Source organism: Maylandia zebra, linkage group LG19 (genome assembly GCF_041146795.1).
Source record: "Maylandia zebra isolate NMK-2024a linkage group LG19, Mzebra_GT3a, whole genome shotgun sequence".
In the NCBI taxonomy this organism is placed as follows: Eukaryota; Metazoa; Chordata; class Actinopteri; order Cichliformes; family Cichlidae; genus Maylandia; species Maylandia zebra.
In genome coordinates, this window is record NC_135185.1 from 3538993 (window position 1) to 3553498 (window position 14506).

The following is a 14506-nucleotide window of genomic DNA, read 5'->3' on the forward strand; positions in this document are numbered from 1 at the left end:
TTGGTACCGGGCCGCGAGAGTTGAGGCTCAGGTGTGAAATGTATAGTTTTCAGGGTTTTTATCGGTTTTCAGCGTTATTTTGTTATCATTTCTATCGTTTACTCGGTTTTCCTTGGTCTTTTCACGTGTGTTATGAATAAATTTTCTTTTTTTCGATACCGGTACTAGTTTTATTTTGTTGTATTTATCCGCGACACCTTAAAGGCCGGTCCATGAAAATCTTGTCGGGCATAAACTGGTCCGTGGCGCAAAAAAGGTTGGGGACCGCTGATATAGTGGATTTCACTATCTAATGTTTTGAACAGTAACTAATGCTTTTAGACTAGAAAGTGGTTTCTATGAGGCATCCTTCCAATTCTCAGCTACACTCAAAGAGCCTAGACAACCTCCACAGGGTAAGCTTTGGTCATGAACAGGAAGAATGAGAAAGTGTTTTCTATCACACTGTGTAATTCCCAACTTCTGTCTGGACTTGGACAATAGAAACACTATCAGGGGTTAAAAGGTGTTAGGGGGAGGGCCAGCCAAATTCTGTCTTGCTGTGGTTGCCCCATGGTGGTGGTGGGGTTGAGAAGAGGTCAGGATGCACAGGATGCCAGTTGTGATGATTAATCTGTGGATAAGAGGATCTGCATCAGCACAGCCTGTTTATATCCAGACAGTCAAACAAGCAAGCAGACTTCAAATTAGCCACTAATCAACTTAGGGTGCAACCAACAGACTCTCAGCAGGGACTGCTGCATGGTAATGCTTCTGAACAGAGCCTCTGGTTTGAAGACGTGTTTAACAATAAAAAAATTCTAAATTGGTATTGAGTTTTGCATTGTCACAGTAAACTTAATGTTTATAGGCTGCTGCTTTCAGTCAGTGGCTGGTAGGAGTATAGTTGCAACAATAGTCAAGATTTCAAAGCCTTAATATAAGTGCTTTGGCAGCTGCCATTAGTGTTGTTTTTTTGTTTTTTGTTTTTGGGAGCCACAAGTGACCGCAAATGAAAGGGTGGAGTGCCAAGTTTATCAAGCTACATCCAGAAACCTATATGGATACAGTGTACAGATACAAGTAGCTGCTGGTGGGTACTAAATAACAGACTAATGAAAGTGAAAAGTTTCACTCACCAAAACAGAAGTACAAATGTGGATGGTCTGTACCTCAAAGGTGGCCTTAATATCAGTCAGTCAGTTCCATTTAAAGGCACCAACATCACAAATGCTTTTGAGAGGTCCAGTAAATCAAAGCAGCCACAACTCTGTTATCCAGATGGATGAGTTGGAAAAACATTCAACCTCCCACTTTATAAAATAGTAAATATATAAATGGATGAAAATATGTGTTGTTGTTGTATTTTTTGGGGGGTGGGGGTTAATGCTGTAACATAGGACTGACATGGGAGTTGGTGTGGCTGGACCCCAATTTGTGTCCATTAGATGAACTGCATTTTTTATTTATTTTTTTTGCCACCTTTACTTTAGCATTGGTTTTCGGCCCTTCTGTTTTTCTAAATGTGGATCAGATAATCATTTTAGTGTGTTTCATGTACAGACAGATGAATGTCAATTGAGCCTTTCTCCTCTGTTCTTCCTGTTTGCAGGTAGAGAGACTTCATGTCCCAGAAATCCCTGTGAACGTCAGCACTTCCTCTTAAGTGTGTTCCCTTTCCCATTCTCTCTCTCTGGTTGGTTGGATGAGTCCCAAACAGCGACACAACTGATTGGGTGTTGAGCCAGACCGGGTAGCCAACGGGAAGCTAGGTGAGGCTTTCATTTTGTTTGTTGGTTTTTTGTTTTTAAATTATAATAATTTATTTTACTTCCAGCACACTGATTGCACACAAAGTCCACATAACAGATACCAAAAAACTGATGTAGCTTCAGATCGTATTTCACTTAGTGACGTCATTGTCAAGTAAGGAAGCGTTGAAAAATGCTGTTACAAATGAATGGCAAATTGATACAAACCCCCAAAGGTGATATATCTGGCAAGTAAGTTTTTTGTTACCCCCCCTATTGGTACAAATTAAAACATGATCAGGATCATATAGCTTGGGTAAATTACAGCGAGCTGGCCAACAAAATCACATTTAATAGGAAGTGCTAACACTTTTAATTATATCTAACAATAAATAAACCGTACAAATCAGATTTGTTTGAGCATTAGTACAGTACCGTATTTTCACGACCATAAGACGCACTGTACTAAAAGGCGCAGTCTCAGTTATGTGTGCCATTACTGTATTTAACACACACATAAGGCGCACTGGATCATAGGGCGCATATAAGTACCGTATGCGTATTTAAAAATAAAGCGGGAGCAAACCTGAGTTCGGTACCTTACTCACATTTTTATTACCAGTAATCGTCATCATCAACAACACACAAGCATACAAGTGTGCGTATTTAAAAATAAAGCAGGAGCAAAACAAAGTTTGGTGCTCACATTTTTATCATCAATCAAACCCATCGAAGTCCTCATCCTCTGTGTCTGAATTGAACAGCTGCGCTAAATCTCCATCAAACATGCCAGGTTCACTTTCTTCACTGTCAGAGTCACTTTCCGTGCCGTGCGGCTCCTCGGAAATGATGCCGGCTTTTGCGAAAGCTCGAACAACAGTGCCAGCAGACATGTTAGCCCAAGCATCTACAATCCATTCGCAAATTGTGGCGTAACTCGCCCGGCGCTGCCTTCCACTCTTGGTGAAACTGTGGTCTCCATCGGTCATCCATCGCTCCCAGGCCGCTCGCAGCCTTACTTTGAACGGGCGGTTCACACCGATGTCCAGCGGTTGGAGATCCTTTGTCAGGCCTCCCGGAATGACAGCAAGCTCACAGTTCATTTGTTTCACTAGTTTTTTCACATCGGCTGTGAGATGGGCACGCATAGAGTCACAGATTAAGAGCGATGGTGATGCGTGGAAAAAACCACCTGGTCTCCTTACATACACCTCCCTCAGCCACTCTTTCATCATTTCCTCATCCATCCAGCCCTTTTCATTTGCCTTAATGATGATTCCTGCTGGAAACTTCTCTTTAGGCAAAGTCTTTCGCTTAAAAATCACCATAGGTGGCAGTTTCTGTCCATTAGCATGGCAGCCAAGCACAACAGTAAAAGAAGACTTTTCGTGCCCCGTTGTGCGTATCGCTACCGTGCTGGTCCCCTTCTTCTCCACAGTGTGACTCACCGGGATGTCAAAAGTGAGCGGGACCTCGTCCATGTTTGTGATGTGGCTGGGCTGGATGTTTTTGTCGCCGATGTGTTTGCTGCAGTAGGAGCGGAAGATGGCCAGCTTTTCCTTATAATCCGCTGGAAGTTGCTGCGCTACCGTAGTCCTGGTCCGGATGGAAAAATGGCACCGTTTCATAAAAAGTGAAAGTGAAACTGCTTTTAGCCGAATGGTGACCGTCGAAACGCTTCTCCCGCTCGTTCTTTGCTCGATGATCCACCGCTCGAGTCTTTCCTCCAACTCGGGCCACCTCGCCTTATGTCCGCGGAAACTCAGCTGCGTTTTCTTGACCTGCCGGAGCTTGTTTTCTAGCTTCCTCCATTTGCGAACCATCGATTCGTTAATCTTAAATTCTCTCGCCGTTGCTCGATTTCCATGTTCCTCTGCGTAGCTGATGGCCTTCAGTTTAAACTGTGCTTCATAAGCGTGTCTCTTTGCCATTTTCAGGGTTGCCCCCACACTTCACCCTTTAGCGTTCTCATGGTGTTCTCTACTACGTCCTCCTTACAACACACAGGGCACACTGCGCTATAGGGCGCGCCGTACTTTTTGAAGAAAATCTAAGACTTTTAAGTGCGCCTTATGGTCGTGAAAATACGGTAATAGCTTACACGGGGGCTCGGTTAGCTACTTAAATGTAGCTAAATTATGCATCTTTCATCTCTACTTTGATTGCTTGCACATAAATGACAGCTGTGAGTGACAGTAATAAGATTTCTGTATATTTCTGTTGCTTTAGGCTAGCCATCATGGCCGATGTGGACCCAGACACCCTGCTGGAGTGGCTGCAGATGGGTCAGGGTGATGAGCGTGACATGCAACTCATTGCTCTGGAGCAACTCTGCATGCTACTGCTCATGTCAGATAACGTCGACCGCTGCTTTGAGACGTAAGTTTGTGTATTTGTCTCACAAGCATTCAGTTGGTGGTCATGATTTCAGAATTCAGCACTCTCTCTTCCTCACCGTCACCCCTCTCTTATCTGCCAGATGTCCTCCTCGGACATTCCTTCCAGCACTCTGTAAGATCTTCTTGGATGAGAGTGCTCCAGATAACGTGCTGGAGGTTACAGCCCGAGCAATAACCTACTACCTGGACGTGTCGGCAGAATGTACCCGCAGGATTGTGGGAGTGGATGGGGCCATCAAAGCGCTGTGTAATCGACTGGTGGTAGTGGAGTTGAACAACAGGACCAGCAGAGACCTGGCTGAGCAGTGTGTCAAGGTAGGAGACAACTGACTATAAGAGAGAGGCCCATTTCATTTGTCTGATCTGTTTCTTGTCTTATGGTGGTTGTTGACAGCTTTTAAACATAAGCCAAAAGCCTCAGTCCAGCTTGCTTTGCTGGGCTTTCAAATAAATCCTCAAAATTGGAACGTACTTCCTTATATAAGAGGAAGTCTTGTGATCTGACATGACATCTGTCACACATTGAAAGTCCATATGTGAAGGAAAGTTGTATACATAGTTGCTCATGTCATATAGTAATGTATTAACATTTGGAACAATCATTGAATCATTGAAATCACACCTCCTCACTTCACCACTAAAATCTTGTATCACGACATGAATTGACTGAAAGTATATGTTCTGTTATAGTTCTAACACACTACCCTGGCTCATCAAAACAAGGGTAATATCAGTCGCAAGCAGCTGATCCCACTGCTGTACAGGAGAACCAGACATGATGCACAGCATGTGCTGTTACATATGTCTTGATTAAACTTGATTATTGCTGTTGCAGCAGTTGATGAAATAGTTACAACCTTTAATCTATTGAACTAAATTACAGTTTCATCTTTTCCTACTGGGCTGACTGTCAACACGCTCTTCAGTGTCTCCAGCTGTTTCCTGCACACAATTGTCACAGATTTTCTCAAAGCATTGGGCTGTGTGGCACGCATGTGATTTTTACACTTTAAGCAGTATGATAGTGGAACAGGTAAAATTTGTGGAAAATAATAATACTAATACAAAAAAGTCAAATACTTGAGTATTTAAAACCTCAATGGAGTCTAATCAGAGAGGAGGGCATCTCCCTGATCTGTTGCTGTGTTATTGTCCTGAACAGAAAGCTAACACATGAGATGAAGTTTTGATCAGCTGCTTCTCTGTTTGGGTGGGGTTCTTTGGGGTTTGGAGACAGAGCTATGCCATAGACATGAGATCACAACAATGTGCTGCCAGATGTTTATTAATTATTTTCCCAAACAGTGGTGTTTATTCAGGCCTTACTTTGTCACCAGTCCAATGTGTTAGATCAGACTTGTGCTAGAGGCCCAGAGGGGTTCTTTATCCACTAGATTTTCTGTTTTTCTGTCATTTGATCCTGTTATTCTCAATTTTTCAAATTTTCTTTTTTTGATCTTCTGAGAAAAGGTAGAAATATCAATTAGTGAGGATGATGGGAGATCAGTCTCTATGTTGAGTGCTTTAAATAAATCATTGACTCACCCAAAAATGTTATCTAATGGCATAGTTTGGAGAAGTCTGTGATTCAGGTACACCAAGATTTGGAGTTACATATTCCTTCTAGAGATTAAGTTTGAACATATGTTTTCGTGTTTCTCCAGGTGCTGGAGTTGATCTGTACCAGAGAGTCTGGCGCAGTGTTTGAGGCAGGCGGGCTGAACTGTGTGCTGAGTTTCATCCGAGACAGTGGGCACCTTGTTCATAAAGACACTCTGCACTCAGCCATGGCTGTTGTGTCCCGCCTTTGCAGCAAAATGGAGCCCCAGGACTCTTCTCTGGAGACCTGTGTGGAGTCTCTGTCTAGCCTCCTCAAACACGAAGACCACCAGGTAAATATAGAACAGGGGTTGCATCCAGTTAATGCACTTTTCTGATTACAAATACATGGTATGAAAGAGACTTTGAAATAGTTGCTGCCCTCCCTTCTTATTTGTGTTATTTGCCACTTTTCCTAAACTGAGGGTGGTCATAAAAGGGGTGGAGCTAAAACTGCTTCTTTCTACTATATGAAGGGGGTGCACCAAGTATTGAGATAACTGAAGTTTCAGAGTTTGGATTGTCTCTTTCTCTATGAATAGATATTACAATGAAAGATTAGGTTTTTGTTCTCTCCTAATGCTGTAACAACTCCTAGCTTCAACACAGAGACTATAGCTTTGTGCCTCTGAGAAAAATGATTTAAAGAAAGAAGTAGTGGGACTTTTAGAACTAATTAAATTATAATGTTTTGTTTAAAAGGTACTGTGTTGGAACATTAATAACTCGAATTTCCTTTTAGAAGCTCATTAAAGAGGGAAAATTGTGAAAAGCATTGCTAGATCTTTAACCTTGTTCAGGCTGAATATGCTATAACTCAAAACTCTCCTCTCCTGCAGGTGTCAGACGGTGCTTTGCGCTGCTTTGCCTCACTGGCTGACCGGTTCACACGTCGTGGTGTAGACCCTGCCCCTTTAGCCAAACATGGCTTGACAGAGGAGCTGCTGTCCCGCATGGCGGCTGCTGGAGGGACAGTGTCAGGCCCCGCATCTTCCTGCAAGCCAGGCCGGCCTTCAGCAGGTGCAGGCCCCTCGGCTTCTGACTCGAAATTGAGCAACCAGGTGTCTACCATTGTCAGCCTGCTGTCAACACTCTGCAGGGGGTCTCCGCTAGTGACACATGTAGGTCAAAACACCTTGAATGAAGATGTATTTATTACTTTATTAAGTAAGAAGTCTGATCAACATTAAATGTTCTCTTTCTGGGTGTCCAGGACTTGTTGCGTTCAGCACTGCCCGATTCGATGGAGTCAGCGCTGGGAGGAGATGAGCGCTGTGTACTGGACACCATGCGGCTGGTTGACCTCCTGCTGGTGCTCCTGTTTGAGGGGCGAAAAGCGCTGCCAAAGTCCACAGCAGGGTCGACGGGCAGGATCCCAGGGCTGCGACGTCTGGACAGTTCTGGGGAGAGATCACACCGACAGCTCATCGACTGTATCCGTAGCAAGGACACAGATGCTCTCATCGATGCCATTGACACTGGAGGTGATGATGCAAACTAATAAATATTACAGAAGCCATGAGTCTGAGTGTTGATAGTTTGGAAAAATTTCATCACACTTCCTTTTAACTTTGTAATCATATCAGCTAGACTGTTATATATTTGCATATGTATTACAAAAAAAATAATAGAACTTGGTTTTAAAGTTGGCTTCAAAAGTATAGGCTTTAAACGTATTGACAGGTTAAACTTCAGTGAAATTAGGTAGAAAACAGGTGGTGTTTTGCTGAAGGTTGTTTGTGTGTGTGTGTGCGTTATCGGTAATAATGGAATGTTGTTTTGTAGCATTTGAGGTGAACTTTATGGATGATGTCGGACAGACGCTGCTCAACTGGGCTTCAGCTTTCGGCACGCAAGAAATGGTAACGATAAAACTTGCCATTTAATCTGGACTAAATTAACTGAAGAACATCTAACTGACAATGATATTAGTTTTTCAGTTTAATACTATTACAAATTGTTATCCGTGTATTATTTAATTTCAGTTTCACCAACTGTCTGTTGTTGTAGGTTGAGTTTCTTTGTGAGAGAGGAGCAGATGTCAATAGAGGTCAGAGGTCATCGTCACTGCACTATGCTGCCTGTTTTGGACGCCCGCAAGTAGCCAAGGTAACACACGAAAGCTAAGGATGAAATGCACGTTTAGTCCTGCAGTAGTCCAGTTTCTGAAACATTTTTTTTTCTGGAGTAATGTGTTTTGTTGACTGATTTTAATTTTTTTTTTTTTTTTTGCGCATTGCTTCCTTTGTAATGTGTGTGTGCAGACTCTCCTGCGTCATGGGGCCAACCCTGACCTGAGGGATGAGGATGGAAAAACACCTCTGGACAAGGCTAGGGAGAGGGGACACAGTGAAGTTGTAGCTATACTGCAGTCTCCTGGTAAGTAAACCAGGTCTATGCAAGACCACTACTGCTATTGCTGGTTCCGCTGCTATATCATTTCGTTGTAACGTGCCTTTTCTGTCTCTGACTTGTGTTAATTTTGCACTTTTGCCTTTCTTATGCCAAAAACTGAAGTTTCCTTGCAATGTCTAAAAAAAAAACAAACTGAAATTAACCCAATTAACCAGGCCCTTTGCACCTACAGTAGATGTGCTTTATGCTTACCTGCACTTGGTTTTGCTGACAGAGAGTGATGCACAAATGTCTATCGGTCTCGAAAGGCAAACAATCTGTGTGTTTCAGGAGACTGGATGTGTCCAGTGAACAAGAGTGATGACAAGAAGAAGAAAGATCTTAACAAAGAGGAGGAGGAGGGCAGTGAACCCAAAGGAGACCCAGAAATGGCTCCTATCTACCTAAAGAGACTTCTGCCTGTTTTTGCACAAACATTTCAGCATACCATGCTGCCTTCTATTAGGTAAATGACAGTGTCTAAGCACTCTGCAGCAGCAGCCATTCATTCACCTTAATTTACCATTGTTTACTAGGCTACATCAGATAAACTTTAAATATTGTCGAATTTACATGAGTTAATCGAATCATATTACATTGTGTTCTTTCTGTTCTGAATCAAACTTCACTACTATGTCCAGTGCAAATCTTAATTAAAGGAGCAGAAGTGGACATAAAAGGAACTGCTGTCTATAATTAAAACCAGGCTGGGAGTTCTCACTAGAAAAATGAAGTTGCATGTTTCTATTTTGATGGTTTTCAGGAAAGCTAGTCTGGCTTTGATCAGGAAAATGGTTCACTATAGCAGCGAAGTGCTGCTGAAGGAGGTGTGTGACAGCGAGGCGGGACATAACTTGCCCACGGTGCTGGTGGAGATCACAGCTACTGTCCTCGATCAAGAGGTACAAACACTCAAATACACAGACACAGACATCCTTTTGGGTCTTATTTGTCAAACCTTCCAAAACCCAGAATCTTAGCAGGACATACCTAGTTGGAATAGATCAAATTTTAGCCCAACAGAGAATGAACACTAGCTTAAGCAGATGCTTAATTAAATTAATTAATTACAATTATTCAAACGCTGCCATGTATATACTACAAAGGCCGAAAGGTGATGATCACATTGACTTACATGGTTTTGGGTGCTTGAGTGCCACACAGCACAGTGGTCCAGTGGTGAGCATTTCTCCTTCAGCTGATTAAGGCTGTGTGAATTTTCTCAACGAAGCTGGGCTACCTCCCACAGTTAATTACATGTTATGTTAACTAACTCTAAGTTTTAAATCCTTTTTTTTCGGCTACACCATAGATCTGGAGGTTATTTTTTTCCATCACAGTTCTTCAAGTCCGCTATCTTATCCTGCATTTCAATGTTCTGTTTCAGCAGTGTATGTTTCATTTACCAGCAGTCTGATTCCAAATCTGTTGTCCATGTTTGTGTTTTTGAACAGGGAAAGGTTTTCCTTTGTAGTTTTTATTTAATTTAATTTAATTTTTTGTAATGTATATTCACTAATGTGGCATCCCAGATCTTGTTCAAAGTCTCTCAACTCTTTATAAAGTAGTGTCACATTTCTGAGCAGTGTGTTATGGTTAACGCAGCTTCTTCCCCACTCTAGACAGCCTGAGGAAATAGAGATGCAAAGATGTGCAACACAGGGATGATAAAGACTAAGGAACCACTTTAGTGTTTTGACCACAAGACATGATGTTTTACCTGAGGTTGATCTTCTTAAAAAAAACAAAAAAAAACCAACATTTTTCACCATGATGTCGTACTGTTATGTGACAGTCTAAGCATGCCTACACACTACATGTATTTTAGCCAGACACATATGTCCTATATCTTTTTTCTTCTTTTAAGGAGGGATATGATAAAATGTTTTCTTGCTTTCTCTCTCTCCCTGTGTCAGGACGATGACGACGGTCACCTTCTGGCTCTGCAGATCATAAGGGATCTGGTGGATAAGGGTGGAGATGTTTTCCTTGACCAGCTGGCTCGACTAGGCGTCATCAACAAGGTGTCGACTTTGGCTGGACCAGCATCTGATGATGAGAACGAGGATGAAGCAAAACCTGAGAAGGTATACACCGAGAGGACGATGAGATGAAGCTTAAGATTTAGTCTTCAGTATGTGTATATCATATATACACATTTTTCTCGCAGGAGGAAGAGGTGCAGGAGGATGCTAGGGAGATCCAGCAGGGGAAGCCATACCACTGGAGGGACTGGTCCATCATCAGAGGCAGGGACTGTCTCTACATCTGGTCTGACGCTGCTGCCCTTGAGCTCTCCAATGGCTCCAATGGCTGGTTCAGGTTCATCCTGGATGGGAAGCTAGCCACCATGTACTCCAGCGGAAGTCCAGAAGGGGGATCGGACAGCTCCGGTATGAGTTAACATGCTTATAATGCACTTGCATATCTGTCATTTTGTTCTGCTGACAATGGTCCATCTCTTTTGGGCTGCAGAGTCTCGCAGCGAGTTCTTGGAGAAGCTACAGCGGGCACGGAGTCAGGTGAAGCCAGTAACAGCCAGTCAGCCCATCTTGTCCAGTGTTGGCCCCACCAAGCTGACCGTAGGGAACTGGTCTCTGACCTGCCTGAAGGATGGAGAGATTGCTATCCACAACTCAGATGGGCAGCAGGCCACCATCCTGAAGGAAGACCTGCCTGGCTTTGTCTTTGAGTCTAACAGAGGAACCAAGCACTCTTTCACAGCAGAAACATCCTTGGGTGAGTCTCATTGTCTAATAAGCAAAATGTATACAGGTAAGCTATCAAACAAAGGAAAATATTCTTCCCGTTGAAATTTACAAACGTGTTCAGCAGCGTTGTTAAATGTCTCATTTTCGTGTGTCTTTGTGTGTGTTCGCATGTGCCTGAGTAGGCTCAGAGTTTGTGACTGGTTGGACGGGGAAGCGAGGCAGGAAATTAAAGTCAAAACTGGAGAAGACAAAGCAGAAGGTGAAAAGTATGGCAAGAGAGCTATATGATGATCATTTCAAAGCTGTAGAAAGCATGCCCAGAGGAGTGGTGGTTACTCTCCGGAACATTTCAACACAGCTGGAGTCTGCTTGGGAGCTGCACACCAACAGACAGGTACACAAGTACACATTAGTAGACAGACTCTCATTGGATTGCAATAATAAACAGTAATGTAAATGCTTACATGCTTATGACTTATATTGTTAACAGTGTATTGAAGGGGAGAACACATGGAGGGACCTGATGAAAACGGCTCTGGAAAACCTGATTGTAGTTTTGAAGGATGAAAACACGATTTCTCCGTATGAGATGTGTAGCAGTGGCTTGGTCCAGGCTCTGTTTACAGTCCTTAACAATGTGAGCTAATTCTAAATCTCTCATTCATCTGATTATTTATTCTTTATTGAAATATTCTAAGGTACTGGTTTTCAAATAAAGGCCTTAATTAGTATATTTTATATTTTGTTATATATATATATATAATATATATATATATATATATATACACACACACACACACACACAAAAAATGTTTTATTTACAAGTTAATACTGCGTATCTACTTCTTGTGTGGGTCCAGTTACAGTTGATGTGGCTGGATGTGTAGATGATAGATCTGTATTAGTTGCATGGTGCTGTCGTGTCAATATGGATCAAAATCTGAGGAATGTTTTTGAATTCATGCTAGTTCTAGAGGTGAAGGGGGACCACCCCTGTCCTTAAAGATGAAAATTTGACATGTCTTATGCTTCTGTGTAGAGTGTGGAACTGGACCTGAAACATGATTGTAAGCCTTTAATGGAAAGAATCAATGTCTTTAAGGCGGCTTTCAGCGAGAATGAAGATGATGAAAGGTAATGTCATGCTCATATTCTGAATTCGATAAATGAAAACAAAGCACTCTTATGCATAATGATTTATAGGACAGTATACTTGTTGTTTGTTCAAACAGAGACAAGGAAAAGAAAGATGGACATTTCTACATGAAGTAGACCCAAAAAATTTGATTTAAAGAGAAAAGATATACAGAGAATGACAAAGGGCAGACAAAGTTAGTCAGAATGACAACTAAAAAAGTGATAGCTTAGTCACACTAGAGTACAAATAGGATGGCAACCTCCCTCGGACTAGGACAAAGTCTGTGGTTGCCTGGTGATCACGAGAACAATTACAAGTAGTTGAGGTAACCAGCTGGTTGCCCAGAGGTTGAGGGTGTTGACTGCTCAATCACTTCTGATTGTAAGGCAATCACAAGCTTTACTAAACGCATAAACGCAGACAGTCGGGGTTGGTCTGCACTGAGCAGTCCCTGTCTTTGCAAGCAGGGAGTGCCTGCTGGTTGCATTCTGGTTATTAGGGCTGTCACGATTTGTCGACTAGTCACGATTATGTCTACTATCAAAATCGGCAACGACAAATTTAATAGTTGATGCGTCGTTTGAAGCTTTGTAAGATCCCGAAAGACGCAGGTATAAGCAGTAGGATTTAAGAGTGTAATAACGGACTGAAACAGAAGATGGCGGAGCAGCAATCTCCAGTCTTATAGCTGTATACAAATTCAGGGGCCATATCCTTTGGCGGTTGCATTTGTAGGCCGATTATGTTACAGCGACGGGACCAAATGCGTCCTTCATTTCCCCAGATTTCAAGGATGGGTCGGGTGTATCCTTCGTGCCCCAACCTATCCCGGGATTCATAGTGCGGCCCAGCCAATTTCAGTTTCCAACAATGGCGGCAGCTACTTAGTTTTAATATTACTCTTATGACTGTTCCTGGGTCACAAAATAAACTTTTAACATATTTTCAGGTGAGAAGGTAACTGTGTAAACTTCAAATATCTGCAAAAGTGCTCCGACGTTTTCTGAGACCTCTCTTACCCAACAGCTCAAGGCTCACTAGATCTGGCAAGAACACCGGACTCCTGGCACATCGTTTTCAAACACCCCGCGAGCTTTCGCTACTCAGTTTAAACATGATATATAAGTCACTTAGATAACTTTTAAAAATTTTATTGTTTGTTTTTTTTCAGTGTTTTATTTGTTCCTGTTTGGCTGAGATTAAAGTTACAGTTTTTACACAGCTGAATAAATGTCGAACAGAAAACTGATTAAACAGAAGTGTGAGATGGTAGAGATTTTACTCCAATGTCCTGTTAAATTTTAGGGAGCAAAGAGCAGACGACTGAGTTTAATAAACTATCATCTTTCTTTATTTTTAGTTAGCACAGACCATAAAAATATATATATATATATATATATATATATATATATATATATATATATGAATGACCAGATGCATGCTGATGGAATAAGCTGTACGTTTTACATCCAATGGATGCATGATCTGATTAGTTGACTATTCGCAAAAATAATAGGTGACTAGTTGACTATCAAAATAATCGTTTGTGGAAGCCCTACTGGTTATATTCCCATATCGAAGCGAGCTTGCCAAGCATTTGTTATTTTGCAGTTATATAGCCATCAGGCTGCAACTATGTCACTATTTCTGGAGGATTTTGTGTTTCAGATTTGAGAAATTTACCCAACTCTAAATGTGTACATTTTTTAAAGCAAAAATGACAAATGCAGTGAAATCCCGAGTTCATTACACACAGTTGCTGTAATTTTGTTTGCGCTGTAGTCTCCAGCCTAGTTTGACTGAAATATAAAATCATTATGAAGAACTGAAGGATCCTTTAGTCTCCTTAGTTATCACTTGGATTCTACTTGGTCACATAGCACTGTCGAAGATGTTTAAACTGCCTATGTTTTGTTTGAACTGATTAAAGTTGATAAATGATTCTGTGTGTGTGTTTAGCCGACCAGCTGTTGCCTTAATCCGTAAACTGATAGCTGTCCTGGAGTCAATAGAACGCCTACCTCTGCACCTGTACGACACTCCGGGATCCTCATACAACCTGCAGGTGAGTCAACGTGTGTTCGAGGTCCTGGTGTGTTATTTGGAGAAGCTCTCAGTAATGTTGCTTGCCATAATCACAGCCTGTGATAAAATATGTTTCTGTGCTTTAGATTCTTACACGGAGATTGCGGTTCCGGCTGGAGCGAGCGCCGGGAGAGACGGCCCTGATCGACCGGACAGGTCGTATGTTGAAGATGGAACCACTTGCAACTGTGGAGTCTCTGGAGCAGTACCTGCTGAAGATGGTGAGGAGACACTAAAAATGCATTCAACCAAAATACAGCTAGGAAATACTTGGACAGTGCGGGGGAAAAAAAATCACATTTTTGGTACTCTAAGTCAAGTTTATTTATGGCCGTTCACAGACAGCATGCCCAAGTCTGACTTTCGTTAAATCTTTTTTTCATAAGAAAAAAAGATTTTTTTATGAAAAAAAAAAATCTTTTTCATATTTTTTTCTTTCTTATGAAAAAG

General features: G+C 42.0%; 1 protein-coding gene across 4 annotated transcripts in view; it reads left to right on the forward strand.

Moving 5' to 3' along the window:
* Positions 1-14506, forward strand: part of hectd1 (HECT domain containing 1) — a 46089-nt gene that overhangs the window by 3398 nt on the left and 28185 nt on the right. For all 4 annotated transcript variants that reach the window (XM_014407579.3, XM_014407581.3, XM_014407580.3 and 1 more), the window contains exons 2-20: positions 1592-1751; positions 3960-4109; positions 4210-4444; positions 5794-6021; positions 6568-6849; positions 6942-7212; positions 7514-7590; positions 7739-7837; positions 7993-8107; positions 8414-8588; positions 8886-9024; positions 10039-10209; positions 10293-10515; positions 10598-10861; positions 11016-11227; positions 11324-11470; positions 11873-11967; positions 13931-14036; positions 14143-14277. In XM_014407579.3, the coding sequence (XP_014263065.1) occupies positions 3970-4109; positions 4210-4444; positions 5794-6021; positions 6568-6849; positions 6942-7212; positions 7514-7590; positions 7739-7837; positions 7993-8107; positions 8414-8588; positions 8886-9024; positions 10039-10209; positions 10293-10515; positions 10598-10861; positions 11016-11227; positions 11324-11470; positions 11873-11967; positions 13931-14036; positions 14143-14277 (3114 nt within the window). In that variant the 5' untranslated portion in view covers positions 1592-1751; positions 3960-3969. The remainder of the gene's footprint in view (positions 1-1591; positions 1752-3959; positions 4110-4209; positions 4445-5793; positions 6022-6567; positions 6850-6941; positions 7213-7513; positions 7591-7738; positions 7838-7992; positions 8108-8413; positions 8589-8885; positions 9025-10038; positions 10210-10292; positions 10516-10597; positions 10862-11015; positions 11228-11323; positions 11471-11872; positions 11968-13930; positions 14037-14142; positions 14278-14506) is intronic.